Source organism: Phyllostomus hastatus, unplaced genomic scaffold (genome assembly GCF_019186645.2).
Source record: "Phyllostomus hastatus isolate PE091 unplaced genomic scaffold, TTU_PhHast_1.1 phas_scaffold_1066, whole genome shotgun sequence".
Classification (NCBI taxonomy): Eukaryota; Metazoa; Chordata; class Mammalia; order Chiroptera; family Phyllostomidae; genus Phyllostomus; species Phyllostomus hastatus.
In genome coordinates, this window is record NW_025334004.1 from 15,948,542 (window position 1) to 15,963,173 (window position 14,632).

The 14,632-nt window shown below is 43.2% G+C and overlaps 1 protein-coding gene across 1 annotated transcript in view; it reads right to left on the minus strand.

The window, feature by feature from the left end:
* The window catches only part of COL17A1 (collagen type XVII alpha 1 chain), a 49,092-nt gene extending 41,304 nt beyond the window's left edge, over window positions 1-7,788 (minus strand). The window contains exons 1-3 of the mRNA XM_045854201.1: window positions 7,553-7,788; window positions 2,697-2,759; window positions 660-704 (exon numbers count right to left, since the gene is read on the minus strand). Coding sequence (XP_045710157.1) covers window positions 660-704; window positions 2,697-2,748 — 97 coding nt within the window. The 5' untranslated portion in view covers window positions 2,749-2,759; window positions 7,553-7,788. The remainder of the gene's footprint in view (window positions 1-659; window positions 705-2,696; window positions 2,760-7,552) is intronic.
* Window positions 7,789-14,632: the final 6,844 nt, after the last annotated feature.

Below are 14,632 nucleotides of genomic sequence, written 5' to 3' on the forward strand. Positions count from 1 at the left end.
AAGTTTTGGGGAAATGAGTGACAGCTCTGTGCTGCTGGTGTTCTGTCTGGCGGCCCATCATGCTCCAGCCTCTAGTGCTGATGGGTGGGATTTGCACACACCCCCCCTCCTCCATGTGCCGGGCTTCCTGGGAGGGGCAGGACTTACTTTAGGGCTCAGATCTCCATTATTGAATCCACTAAACGTAAGGACCTCTTGAGGGAAAAGAGTGCTCCAACAGAAGCCTCCTTCCCTGGTGGTTCCCTGCTCCCACCCCATGCTCATGTTGTAGGAGATTTTCAACATTTTAGCGTCCAGATCAGGCAAATCTATAGAGACTGAAAGCAGATTTGAGGCTTTCAGGGGCTGGGGAGGAGGGGAGAATGGGGAGTGACTAGTAATGGCCATGAAGTTTCGTTTTGGTGTGATGAAAATGTTTTAAAGTTAGATTTGTTGCGAAGGCTGCACAGCTCTGCAAATAAACTAACAACCATTGAACTACACACATCAAACTGGTGGGTTTTATGGTATATAAGTTGATGTCATCTGTAAAGAAACAAGAGATTTCAGATATTGTGGGTTTGCTCCACTGGAGCGTGGGGGCCCCTGGGAAAGGGGCTGCACGCAGTGCCCTTCACACACGACTCCCTGAGAAGAAAGCTCTCGAGACTGTCACTTACTTGGCGGTAAGGACGTAAGTCTTGTGGTTACTGTTTCGGTGACAACTGAAAAAAGACAAGGAAAAGATGAGATCTCATGTAATGCACTGAAAGCCCTGCATTTTGGCAAAGTCTCGTATCTGTCACAGGCGCGGTAAATTAGCTCCGACAGAGATTTCTGTATACTGTGCAGTAAGGTGTGTGATCTGCCTCACTATACGTGGAAATATGGGCAATACCAGTGGAGTTTGATGTGCCTGGAAAATAAGTTTATGTCCCTTTGGAACCCAAAGGATGCAGCTAGCCAGATTTGAAAAATAAGTCGTCTTGGTGTCAATGTCACTCCTTGAACAATCAGATCCAGTCCAGGCCTGGACTTGCCTTCGAAGGAGGACCAGGACCTCCAGTCGTGGTCAAGTGCTCACGTCACGCTCTCCCTCTGCATGGCCCCTTCCAAACGGCCACCCCGTTCAGCTGGGGCCAGGGCATCATCCTAGCTGGTTTCACTGTGAAGTGGATAATTACCTTGACTTCTTAAAATGAATTTGGGGGTATCCCAAGGGCATCATAACTCATTCTAAAATCTGCAGGGCCATTTCCGAGTGTGAGGAGATACAGGAAGGAAGAGGGGTCGGGAAGTCACATTTGGTGTTTGGTGAAATCAGGGATAGATGAACATCAAAGACAGACTTGAAGAAACAGTCCCTTTGCCTCCCCAAACTGAGTTTCTCAAGACTCCAAGTGATGGTGAGTCTATGGAGGTCACAGAAGCTTATGGAGTTGTTGTTGTTATTTTTAAACAACAGAAGAAAAATTTCATGCCTTCCTGAGTCACCCTCTCCCCTGAGGCTACATGGGAAAGGGGATAGAGTCCCCAAACCATAGTGGGGCCAATTTTGTACTCTGACCCTCACCATGACCTCAGCACTACCTACCTCTGTGTTGGACCTAAAGGAGCACCTATCCAGCTTTTCGTGTGTGTGTCGTGCACAGTGTGTGCAAGCCCAGGTATATATGTGTGTGGTGTGCATGTGCATGTGGCTATGGGGTGGGGGTGAAAGGAGAAAAGATGGAAGATGGTGTGGGACCTTTCTGGGCCACTGGGAGCTGTGCTGCTTGCAACTGCCGACCCCATGCCAGTCCTACTGCCAGCCCCTTGCCCTTTCTGTCCTGACACCGCATTTCCCTGACGAACTTGGCTGTGCTGCAGAAGCACGGAGTGAGGAGCACAGCAGAAACAGCACAGCGTGCACAAAGGGAAGTGGTTTTTCAGACTAAAGTGGTAGCTTGATTCAAATAATAGCTTTGAGCTTTCACTAAAGTCTCAGTGCATGGACTTTTGGGATTCTTCGACACGTAAGGAGAAATTATTACTTAACCTAAAGTTCTAAGTCTGTGAAGCCAGAATTTTTTTGTTGGAGGTGTAGGAAAGTCACAGGACGAGTGAGAGTTAGAGCTGCTAAGGGGACAGTTTAAATGTCTTTGAAGTTATTTAGGCCATTACATGAAAGAAATGTGTCTGGTTTCAATTTTCAGTGTAGATTGCAACTGTGACACTATTGTTATTCCAACTTTGTCCCTTCAATAACGGGGATATTAATGTTTTGGTTTTCTGTTGCCCTATATCCCTAAATAAGGAAATGGTTAAATACATGACAGAAAATTTGTTCAAGAGAATGTTATCAACCATTAAAAATGCTGGTTATAAAAACTATGTATCAAAGTGACAGTTTTCATCTTTTTAATTTAAGTATTTTATTGCTTATGCTATTATGGCAGTTTCCACCTTTGAAGAAAAAGCGGAATACACTTTGATTATGAGTATATTAAAATAAAAGTCAACAAAAGTCACCCTATGGGAAGGAATAAAGTCTTTTTAGGAATACCTTTAAAATGACACAGTTCTTTAAAAAGCAAGGAAAAAAACCCCTAAAACAAAAACAAAAAAATTAAGAAACAGAAAAAATGATATAGTAGTTATGGTGGAATTAGGGATGAATTATTTACTCTTTCCATATTTGTATTACTTTGATAATGACATATATATCATGCTCTTACTTCTTTCGGTGACCTCAGTGCCTTCTCGCTTGTTTTTCTTGGTCACATCCATACCATAGCCACCTGTGGGAAAAGCCGGAAACCGTAAACAATCGTGCCTCTTGCCTTCACTTTTTGAAAGCAGATTCCTACTGTTCAAGCTGAGAACCTGAAACTCAATTCCTGGAATTCAAAGCACAGTTCTTTCAGGTGCATATTCTGAGTCATCCCACCACTTGTATTAGTTAAAATAGAGAGGAATGTCATAGTGCCAATTTGGATTCTATTCCTTGTACTGAGATCTTATTTTTCAGGATCCATGTGAGCAGGCTCCCTGCCCCCTGCTGGTCATTAAAAGGCTTACATAGAAGAGGTGCTGCCCTGACCTTGACCATAAAACCTCCATTCTTTGCCAAAGTAACAAAAGGCTGAAGGATATCTACCTGTCAAAGCACTTAGTGCTTTCAGCTAACTCATTTTGATATATCCCAGAACATTCAGTGTTCTGTATGGAGCTGTATGAATGTATGACATTTATGCTTTATTATTTAGAGTTCAGGTGTGAGAATGGTATTTAGTGGATTGAAATCAGGATAAAAATCATTACAGTGGTCATACTTATATGGAACTTCACATTTTTAACAATACAAAACTTTCTCTTCGTAGCAAACCAGCCCTAGAGTGCTCTTTTGCAGACATAAATGGAAAAAAATAGATGAAGAAAATGTGTAAAATCTATTGAAATATGTAGGAAATACATATTCATAGAGGTTAGCTATGTTCTCCCCTCATGCTTACTGTGCTTCTGGGGAGCAAAGTCATTGAGATCTTGTCCACTGTGTCCTTGAGTGGGAATGGGATGAGGCAGGGCTGACATCCCAGGGTGGCTGCGGATGGGGTCAGGTCTGAATGCACAGGACTACAAGGCCCAGCTGGGCTCTTTTGACTGTAGGTGCCTGCCTCAGGTTCTGGAAGGACTTGCAATCCGACTCTCCCTTTAGTCCTCTTCCTCCCACTGCTGCACCCCCAACCTTCCCTTCCCTTCCTCTGAGGTTATTTTTGGGATGAAGTTCAAACTGGATTCTAGAACTCTGGGGCAAGCCACTTCTGCTCAGGAGAACCCATAGTTGAAAATCTCTTCTTCCAAGCTTTTTTCCTTGCCTGGTGACTTCAGTGCCTAATCCCATCATACTTTTTTAGGTGCCCAAAAAGTAAAATCAGAAGGAAAAATGGACACAATCCAACCTGGATTACCTTCTTTGAATGTAGTTATAAAATAAATACAATTTTTAAAAGTTTCTTTTTTTAATGGAGAAAGGGGGTCCCAAAGACAGCAGTGTTGAGGGCCCATAAAAATTATAATACAGTCCTGAGTAACTTCCCTGCTTGAGAAGCAAGACTACATAAGACAGGCTGGTCAAATACCCAGTAGAATTAACTAAAGCTGGCACAGTTAGCTTCAGAGCCTGGTTGAATGTGCCAAGTTCTTGATCATTGAAGTTTTTTAAACCCAGCTCTAGGCAAGGAATGAGGCATCGTGGAAAAACTCTTAGGTGGATCTCAGAAGCCACAGAAGGCCTTTCTGCAGGTATGTGTTTCAGAGCCAAGAGGAGAGCTCCATAGACAGTTTAACAAGGGAGCCCAGTCTCACTAGAAGGCTAAACCTGGCCTGGGACTGTCTGTGTTCCGGCAACAACCTGCATGGTGGATGCCACGCCAGCCTACACACAGCTGGACACCCTCTTTGAAATTCCTTGTCGAAGCAGTAATTGCCTTGGTATCTCTGAAGTCCCTCCCCACTTTTTTTTTAATTGGTCATTAACTGTGAACTAGGAGGCATCTTACAGAGTAAACATTCAAATGCACCTCGTTGCCTGTAGGTGCACCTAGGATGGCACCTGAACTGACATGAAATATTATCCTGAGAGGAACAGTTTATAACAGTCCATGGAAACTTTTACTTCCCACAAATTATTGCTTATTTTGATCCTTTAATGAAAGTTGCTGCTGGCAGCTATACATTGGGAATCGGATGAGTTTACCCCACTTGTAGCCATCAAGGCAGGCTGATGACGGCTCCCTTTGGCATGAGTTGAAGGGTCCCAGCAGCAAAACTGGCAAGTGTTTTCTTGTTCTTTCTATACCCAGAAAAATAACAGACATTTCTGAGCCCCTCCATCTTTTTCTTAAACCTTAATTATGGAGCCTTGAGATCTGTAACAGAAAGCCAAGCATTTCCTGCTTTCCAGAGGGCACAGAGAGACAGCTTGCTAAGAAATCAGATGTCCTTGTCCAGGGGACTGGGGGCTCCTTACTGGCGGGTACCCTGGGATAGAACATGCCCTAGGTGGGTGTAAGTAGATAGCCCTTTGCCTCTCCCTCAGCCTGAAGCCCCTCAAATATGTCTCATGACCAAGCTAGATGTTTTCTTGGGCCTGAAAAGTACAGGATGGAGCTCTGTTGACTTTGCTGAAGTTCTCGCCCAGACTGATAGTGTGAAGAGGCAGGAATGAATGTGTTGGGAGATCAATTCCTTCAAACCAGTATGAAAGGAAACTTTCTGTAAGTGGGTTATCAAATGGAAAATGAGGGGCTGAGGCACAAACCTAGGTTGGAACCATCCTGAGGAACCTACAGTATAACCACAAGACTTCTTTTTTAAAACATTTTAAATGCCAATAGTTCTAAAAAGTATAACTAACATTAGGGAAAGGAAACTACATGCCCAGGCACGAGCCCGGCCCTGTCCGTCCCAGCAGTGCTCAGCAGTGTGCTCTCCTCTCTAAACACTACTTAGTGGAGGCACAGCCAAGTAGAATAATTTTTAACTTCTTGGATATTTGGGCCACTTCACTAGAACTAAGGATGAGCAGATAACTCAAGTTCTCAATTTCAAAAGTATGCTAATTTCCATCCATGGTTCTCAGCAACAGCTTCGTGGTTATTTCCTAGTTAATGCTCCATTGAAGATGTTAAAAATGATCCCATGTGTCATTTTCTGATGCAAGAAAACGCAATTCAAAATCATTTTTCTACTTATATGAGTTTTTTTCTTTCCACTTCATTTAAATGATGTGACATCCACCTAAAACCGGTCCAGTGGTGACGGGGTGTAACACACACACCAGCTAGGATGGCGGCGGTAAACCATGGCGGAGACCTAATCTTATTCTAACGTCTCATTAAACACTTGGTCTCTGATACAAAGAAAGGAATAGAGAAGCTAAGTGTCTTTCTGTGTTCTATTTTAAAAATAAATGTCCCTATACCCTGCTAAGGTGTCCTAAGTATTTTTACAGCTTCTGTTACTCCAATCTCTGTACACTTTAAATTTCAAAACAAAGTAACAACAAAATGGCCAAAGTGCAAAAAACAAAAACCAAAAACCATCCACTAGCTGTTGATCCATGAACACAGGAGGACCAAGCAGTTTGACAGCAAAGAAAAACAGTGCGCTGGGGTTGATGACCTCGGAAGATTTTGTCTCCACCCCAGCAATGGGCTTGCCCACCTGCGGTATTTGGCATCCTCGATTTTTGTAGCTTGGGATGGGGGAAGCTTGAGCACCACCTTTGTGATTATGCCACTTGCTTGCAGCCATGTTTGGTTAAATCCTACTGCTGTTAAAAACAACACATGAGCCAAACCAGGCAGACACAAACTTCCTTTGGTCAGGTATCATCTAAGAATGAGGTCAGTTCTTAGGATCTGATCAGTTGTACTAAAATAAGTTTTTCTATCTAAGCGTAAGTCAGAACTGTCCACTGTAGCTTTTTCCATTCTCAGAATTTTCATGAGTGTTTTGAAGGGCCTGAGAATACGGCAGGCTTCTCTGATGCTCTGAAGGGGCTGACGCCGGCTTTAGTTGAGTTCTGACTCAGCGCTCTGCGGCTTAGCTCTGAGAGAGAGCACACAGAGGTGGAAGGAGCCACTCCGCTTTTCAAATGAAACTCTTCATAAACTCTTACTACATTTTGTGGGCATAATGAATCCAAATTTTGGCTACTGATTAACTGCTTCTCGAAAGAAGCGATGTGCCAGAGGCTTTGCCTATGACTTAAAAAGTGAAGTGGTAATTTGTCTGTAGTTAATGTGGTACAGTGAGACACCTAAGCTGGTAATTCTCACCCCAAAATGATTTTGTGGGGCCAAATTGGCCAGTTAAAGTGTGGACACATGCAAAATTTCTTCTCTTTTTTTCTTTTTTTTCCTTTGTTCTACATTTGCCTCCAGGAAATTCCTGGATTAATTATATCATTCCAGATATTTCACTTTACTTTAGATTAGAAAGTAGTAATTTTAGAGCGTGATAAACAATGTTCACCCAGCCTTTTGAGCTTAATCAGAACCTGCCAGCACCAAGGTCTAGGTAGCATATCAACACTTGGTGCTCAGGGCCTGCTTCTAGAAGGCCCCCCTTACCTACACCTCACTGTGCTGTCAAGAGGAGAGAGGGAAATAGAGAAAGTGGGGACACACACACACGCACACACACACACACACACAGGGTCTTAGAGGGAGAGAGAGGAGACATTATAAACTCTTATCATATTCTAAATGAAATACTGTAACACAAGCCATTTGATAATACTGAAAATAATACATAAAATCTGGCCACTAGAGCTTAGTTTATCTTAATTAACCTTTTTCTTCTCTTTCCCACTGGTGCGTCTTTCTTGTTATTCCTTTAAAAAACCTATCCTAAGCAGAATGCATAAACCAGAGTAATCATTTATGATCAATTAACCACTTCACTAGAACACTTGAAATTCAACAACTTTATCTTATTTGCTCCAACAAACATTTAAGTTCTAAACCGCAAGCCTCAAATCAGTCTCAAAACAAGGGAGAAAGGTCAAGTTTTTCCTGTTACTTACCTCGTTTGAGATTTTGAAGGAGTGAGAAATAACTCTGAATAAATCTGCCTTCTCTCTTCCCCTGATGTTTCCTTCTAGACGTTTGCAGTTCCCACTTTTTTTATCCAGACCCAGCCAAGATGCGTTAAAGCTGAGTGATCTTTCAAAAATGTTCACTTCTTCTCTCCCCCTTGTTTCTTTCAGTTCTTTGCTTCCAGACAAGTCCTGACAAAGGTGTGTCGTGGTTTACTGCGTTACTCCACCCTTCCAATTATCTGACACTTTCTGGATTAAAAAAAAATCTGCCTCCAGGAATCAAACTTTATAGGAGGCAGAAATTTTCTCCTACCTGTTTAGGAGGATTAACCATTTCTGGGCCCATGAGGAAATGAAACAAAGGTCATTGTAAAAGAAATTCCCTTTTTTTTTTTTTTTTGGTTAAAGGTTTTATCTATTTGTTTTCAGGGAGTGGGGAATGGAGTGAGAAAGAGAGGAAGAGAAAAAATCAATGTGTGAGAGAAACAGCAGTTGGTTGCCTCTCACACCCCTCAACTAGGGACATGGCCTGTGATCCAGGCATGTGCCCTGACTAGGACTCAAACCACTGACCTTTCAGTTCATAGGTCAGCACTCAATCCATTGAGCCACCCATCGTTCTCAGGGGTGGCTTCGTGGTTATATTCGTGGTGAGCCACACCAGCCAGGGCAGAAGTCCCCTTTTGTTACTTCTTACCTTCTATTACCTTTTATAACCAGAGAACTGCCACAACTTGGTATTTCCCTTCCTTGCTGCCACAGAATAGTCAAAATTCCAATGTATATGGTTTGTGGTGTAGCTAGGCATGTGCGGGTGTGGGGTCAAGTGCTCTGAACTCCAGAAAAGCTGTGATCTTGCCCTCTTTCTCCCATTCTGACCCAAGCCAGGTCAAATCCACCTGGGAGAAAGAGTGGGTGAACTAACTTCAGAATAAGATCTTAATGACTGAAAATGTGAAGTAACTGTTGGGATAGGGATTCATTTTTTAAATGAAGTAACTAGATATATTAATGCTGACTCCCAAAAGTGACATGTTAGTGATAGGATTTTAGGCATGTAGCCACCTAAAAAGTGGAGTGAGACATTGTTGGGGAGGGTTAAGAATCTTCTTGCCCTTCAAATCAGCAACCACATAGTCTCCGCACACATGTGTGGACTCCCAGAGGCCCTCTTACTCCAGGTGCATCCGTGGGACCATTGGACTTCCCTAGAAGGTCAATTTGCACCAGTCTAGATAATTTTTATGAATTCTTGGGGAACACCTGGCTTTCCAGGACCCCTAAAGACTAGCTGTGGGCTTCCAGTCAAGATGGCAATGCAGGCAGACATGGCCCACCTCTTCACACAATCACAATTACAACTAAAATATAGAACAATCATCACTCAGGAACATCAGAAATCGAGTTGAGTGGAAGTCTGACAGCTATAGAATTGAAGAAACTACATCCATCCAGATGGGTAGGAGGGGTGCAGACGCAGAACAAGCTGGCCCCAAACCCACGTGGATAAAAATTTGGGAAGGATATCTAGGGAGTGAGGAGTTACAGATCCATACAGGGCCCTCCAGTCCAATATTCCAGTGCCAGGAAATAAGTCCTGACAATTTCTGGCTGTTGGAAACCAGCAGGGATTGAGTCAGTGGAGGAGGCTGCTAGAGCCTTAAGCAGTTCATTTTGGGGAACTCACCTACTCAGACTCACTCCCTTTGAGCTCCAACACTAGGGAAGCAGCTTGAAAGGCACCAGTGGTATGTAGGAAGAGACTGAAGTGTCTGGCATCAGGGTGAGCAGAGGCCATTGTCCCTTTGCTGAGCCCTCTCCACCACAGAGCCGGTAGGCTGATTCCATATCTGAGACTCCACCAACCTGGCTAACAATGTGTGACCCACCTTGGAGATCCACAGAAGCTCTACCCCACCCAATTTATGGGCCCACCCAAGCTGCTTTCCCACATGAATGGCTTGTCTTGGCTTCTAAATCCTATCAAACAAGGAACAGCTGGCTTCATTGGGTCCTAGCAGTGGCTGTGTTAGAGTCACAGCTTGACTTCAGCTGGGAATCTCCAAACCCAGCACAAGTAGCAGCCATCTCAGATTGCTTTACAGCTCAGACAGGGTGTCCCAGGCAAAACGCAGGAGAGGACTGACCTTGGACTACACCCCCCAGGACACCCCAGGGCCAGTGCACTCAAGGAACAGCTATAGAACCACATGGGAGCACCATCACCCTGCCCTACACATGGAGGCTGATCCTCCACAAAGGTGGGGGCTGGTGGTCAGTGATCAGAGCCTGTCCTTGCAGCTGACTGGCCCGGGTAAATCCCTGCTACTGATCTGCCAACAGCAACCAAGGATCAACTATAAGAGGAGGGTGTACTCAGCCCCCACAAAGGGCACACCTTGACTACCCAGCTTGAGTGATAGGGGAGGTTGTGCCACTGGACCTTACAGGTCACCTACTACATTAGGCCACACTACCAAGACACAGAGCCAAAGCAGCTCTACCTAATTCATATAAACAAACTCAGGGAAGTTGCCAAAACAAGGAGACAAAGAAACATGGCCCAAATGAAAGAACAGATCATAACTCCAGAACAAGACCTAAATGAAATGGAGATATCTGCAATCTGTCAGATGCAGACTTCAAAACACTGGTTATAAGGATGCTCAAGGAACTTAGTGAGGACCTCAGCAGCATGAAAAAGACCCAGTCAGAAATGAAAGATACACTAATTGAAATAAAGAACAATTTACAGGGAAACAACAGTAGAATGGATGAAGCCAAGAATCAAACCAATGATTCAGAACATAAGGAAGCAAAAAACAACCATGTGGAACAAGAAGAAAAAAGAATCCAAAAAATGAAGATAGCATTAACAGCCTCTGGGACAACTTTAAGAGGTCCAACATTTGCCTCATAGAGGTGCCAGAAAGAGAACAGAAAGAGCAAGAAACTGGAAATCTATTTGAAAAAACAGTGAAAGAAAAATTCCCTAATTTGGTGAAGGAAACAGCCATGCGAGTCCAGGAAGCACAGGAAGTCCCATTATGATGGATGTAAAGAGGCCCACTCTAAGACACGTCTTTACTGAAAGGCCAAAGTTTAAAGATAAAGAGAGATTCTTAAAAGCAAGAGAACTTAGTTACTGGAAGGTTGCCAGATAAGAGGGGGGAGGGGGAGAATGGGGGAAGAGGTGAGGGGATTAAGAAGTACAAATAGGTAGTTACAGAATAGCCACGGGGATGTAAACTATAGTATAGGAAATGGAGTAGCCAAAGAACTTATACACAAGACCCTTGGACAAGAATAATGGTGGGGAGGTTGCCCTGAGGGAATAGTGGGCACTGGGTAGTGGCGGGCAAAGAGGCAAAGATAAAGACAACTGTAATAGCATAATCAATAAAATATAATTTAAAAAAAAAAGACTAGCTTGAGACTGTTGGTGTAGGTAATGTGGGAAGTCTTTATTTGGAGCCATTCTCAGCTTTGGATTTCCAGTTCTCAGGCATTATTCCAAGACTCCGGAGGGAGCCATGGAGTCTGCATGCTGCTCTTGTGGGTACTCAAACTGCATGGAAGGGTTTGAGCACCAGCTATGGGGTTCTCATGACAAAGCTCCCAATATTCTGCTTGGGGTCACACATTTCAGAACGCTTTCACTGTCCTAGAATGTGATGTTGGATTCTTGTTTTCTGGGATGTTCCTGCCTTCCCCAAATAAATACTTATCAGCATGTCTGCTGTCAGTCTCCTAGGAGAAGAGCATTGAAAAATCTGGAAGACAGATAGCATGGAATTGACACAAATGTGCATTATTCATTCACTCATTCAGTAATTCATAAACAAAACAAAAATATAGCTCTTGCTTGGAGCCAGACATTGAACTATATGCTGAGAGTTCAGTGGTGAAATAAAGACACATCCTCTGTCCTTAGGGAGTTCACAGTCTAGGGGGGTAAGATAGGCCCTAAACAATGTAATACTCTGCTAGGACTGCCATAACAAAATTCTGGTGGCTTAAACAACAGAAATTACTTTTCTCACAGTTCTGGAGGTTGGAAGTCCATGGTCAAGGTGTCAGCAGGTTTCATTTCTCCCCAGGTCTCTCTGTTCAGCTTGTAGATGGCTATCTTCTTACTGAATCCTCACATGGCTCTTTCCTTCCTTCCTTCCTTCCTTCCTTCCTTCCTTCCTTCCTTCCTTCCTTCCTTCCTTCCTTCCTTCCTTCCTTCCTTTCTCTCTCTCTCTCTCTCTCTCTCATTATTTATTTATTTATTTTTAGAGAGAGGAGAAGGGAAGGAGAAAGACAGGGAGAGAGAAACATTGATGTTCTGGAATGTTGATTGGTTGCCTCTCTCATGACCCCCTCTGGGGACCTGATCTGCCACCCAGGCATGTGCCTGACCAGGAATTGAACCAGCAACCTTTTGCTTTGCAGGACAACACCCAACCAACTGAGCCATACCAGCCAGGGCCCCACCTGGCCTTTTCTGGTGTCTGTGTGCACCCCTAGTTCTCTCTTTCCACATATCCTAATCTCCTGTTTTTATAAGGACACCAGTCAGATTGGATTAGGGCCCATCTTAAAAGCCTCACAGTAACTTAATTACTTCTTTAAGGGCCATATCTCCAAATACTGTCACATTCTAATGTACTGGGGGTTGGGCTTCAACATTTGAATTTTGGAGGGGACACAATTTATAACAAATTGTGTACACAATGAATAATTATGTATCAATATGCAAGTAAGAATGTGATAACTATTATGAAGAATAAATTCTAGATACTACGAGAGAGCAGAAGAGGACACATCTTGAGGAGGTATGTAAGGGAAAGTTCTGCTAAGAAAGTGACATTTAAAAAGATAGATGAAGGTTGATTAGAGAGTACACAGGTGAAAGGAGGGGTTGGGCGCATTCTAGAATCTAGACAGAGAAAAGGGTATTTGAGAAGGTTCTAAAGTGAAAGAAGCATGGTGAGTTTCAAGAACAGTGATGCCCATACATCGCAGTGCACCAAATGAAGGGGGAGGTGTTGGAAGAAAAGCTGGAGATAGGCAGGGGCTGGATCATACAAGGTCTCGTAAGCCATGGTGGGGAGGTGGTTTCTGGCACTTGGCAAATGTTCTTAAATTGACATTTGGGAACAACTCTATGTAGGCATTGTAGGAATGTTTGGATTATTAAAAAAGAAGAGAGACCAGAACTAAGGTTTTCTAAAGTCTACTATGTGTCAGATATTTTACATAATACATTACCTTATTTAATCCCTACAGAAGCTCTAAGAGGTGTGCATTATCTTTATTTTATAACTGAGAAAAGTGGAATTCAGAGAAACAGAGTAACCAGGCCAAGATCTTACATCTGATAGGTGGCTCCAGAGAGGGGAGAGGGACCGGAAGGGAGTTAAATGATCGATCATTCCTACATGAGGAAGCCTCCATAAAAATCTCAACAGTATGTGATTCAGAAAGTTCCCAGGGTGGTGAACGCATCTGCATACTGAGAGGGTGACACCCCCCACTCCATGAGGACCGAAGCTCTGCACTCAGGACCTCTGTATCTTTTCATCTGGCTGTTCACCTGTATCCTTTATCACATCCTTTAATAGACTGCTAAATGTAAGTAAGTGTTTTCCTGAGTTCTGTGAGCTGTTCTAGCAAATAATTGAATCCAAGGGATAGAGGGTCACGGGAGGCTCCAATTTACAGTCAAATTGGACAGAAGTTGTGGGTAACCTAGGGGCCTACTGCTGCGATTGGCCCCTAAGTAGGGGAGAGGGCAGTCTCACGGGACTGAGTCCTAAATCTGGGACCTGACGTTATCTCCAGGTAGAGAGTGTCAGAATTAAGTTAAATTTAAAAACACCTAGTTAGTGCCACAGAGAATTGCTTGGTGTCACATTGTGGAAACCCCTTCCCCCATATCTGGTGTCAGAAGTGTTGTGAGTGTGGCAGTAGTGTGAAAGTAAAAGAAGACACAAGAGAAGGACCGGAGACGTTTTTCTACACAGTGCAGAGCCTATATTCCACTTGACTCTTGAACCCTCGTTTGCCACTGCCTGTGTGTTATTAAGGTTTAAGTATGTCCATAGCTTTGAACAGAAAGGAAATAGGCAATAGCAAAACAGAACAGGATGAGAGCAAAAGACAATTTCAATAAGAACAAAAACCATCTGAACAGTGGAGATATTTTGAGTCAACAGCATTAAGGTGTTGGTATGATTTATTGATGATTTTAGATAAAAATCTGTATTAGGAGTTGGCAACCATATTATTCAATTTATACATCTACTCCATAGAGCCAGGCATGCTAACCAACCATTGGAATCAGCGTGGCTGGTTTTTTCTTCCTGTTAGGGTCCTGTAATAACGGGTATTCTCCAGGGACAATGGAAAACTCAGGCCCAAAATAGATACACCCCAAAGTAATTCATCCAGGATCCTCTAAGGCAACTCAATAGCTAATAAGTCTCTGTGTTGTGTGCACCCTCCCATGTGTTTCTATGTGCATGTGGGTACTGTTTAAGCATCCTGTATTATTAGGCCCTTTGGGGACGAAGAAAATTAGAAGACTAAGAGTTTATATTCTAGTTACTCAAGGTGCACAGTTTATTGTGCTTGGCAAAATGTTTTATAATAATATGACTTGTCTTGGTACATGGAGTGAAAGAAACCTTGTGTTCATTCAACGTTCATATGTTAACTTCTTACCGTATCCTGGTACTAAGGGAATTGTCTTTTAAATGTTTCAAATTAGCCAGAAAGCAACAAAATTCTTGCTAAAATTAAGGAACAGAGTCAGATTTAGGAGATAGCAGTGACTAAGACACCGGAAAGGTGTTTTTTTGTTCCCTGCTCCATTGGAGCTGTGTTCAATGAGTCACATTTAACCAATTTTTGATGAACCAGAAAGAAAATTTCCTTAAGTGGCAACCAGAAAAATACTCATCCTCCCAAAATCATCTACTGACTTTTAACCACTTTGGGGAGAAAAGGTGTCTGTTTACGTGTAGCCCAGATTGGCACCTGGTGACCAGACTCTCATGCTTTCTGAGCAACGTGAAT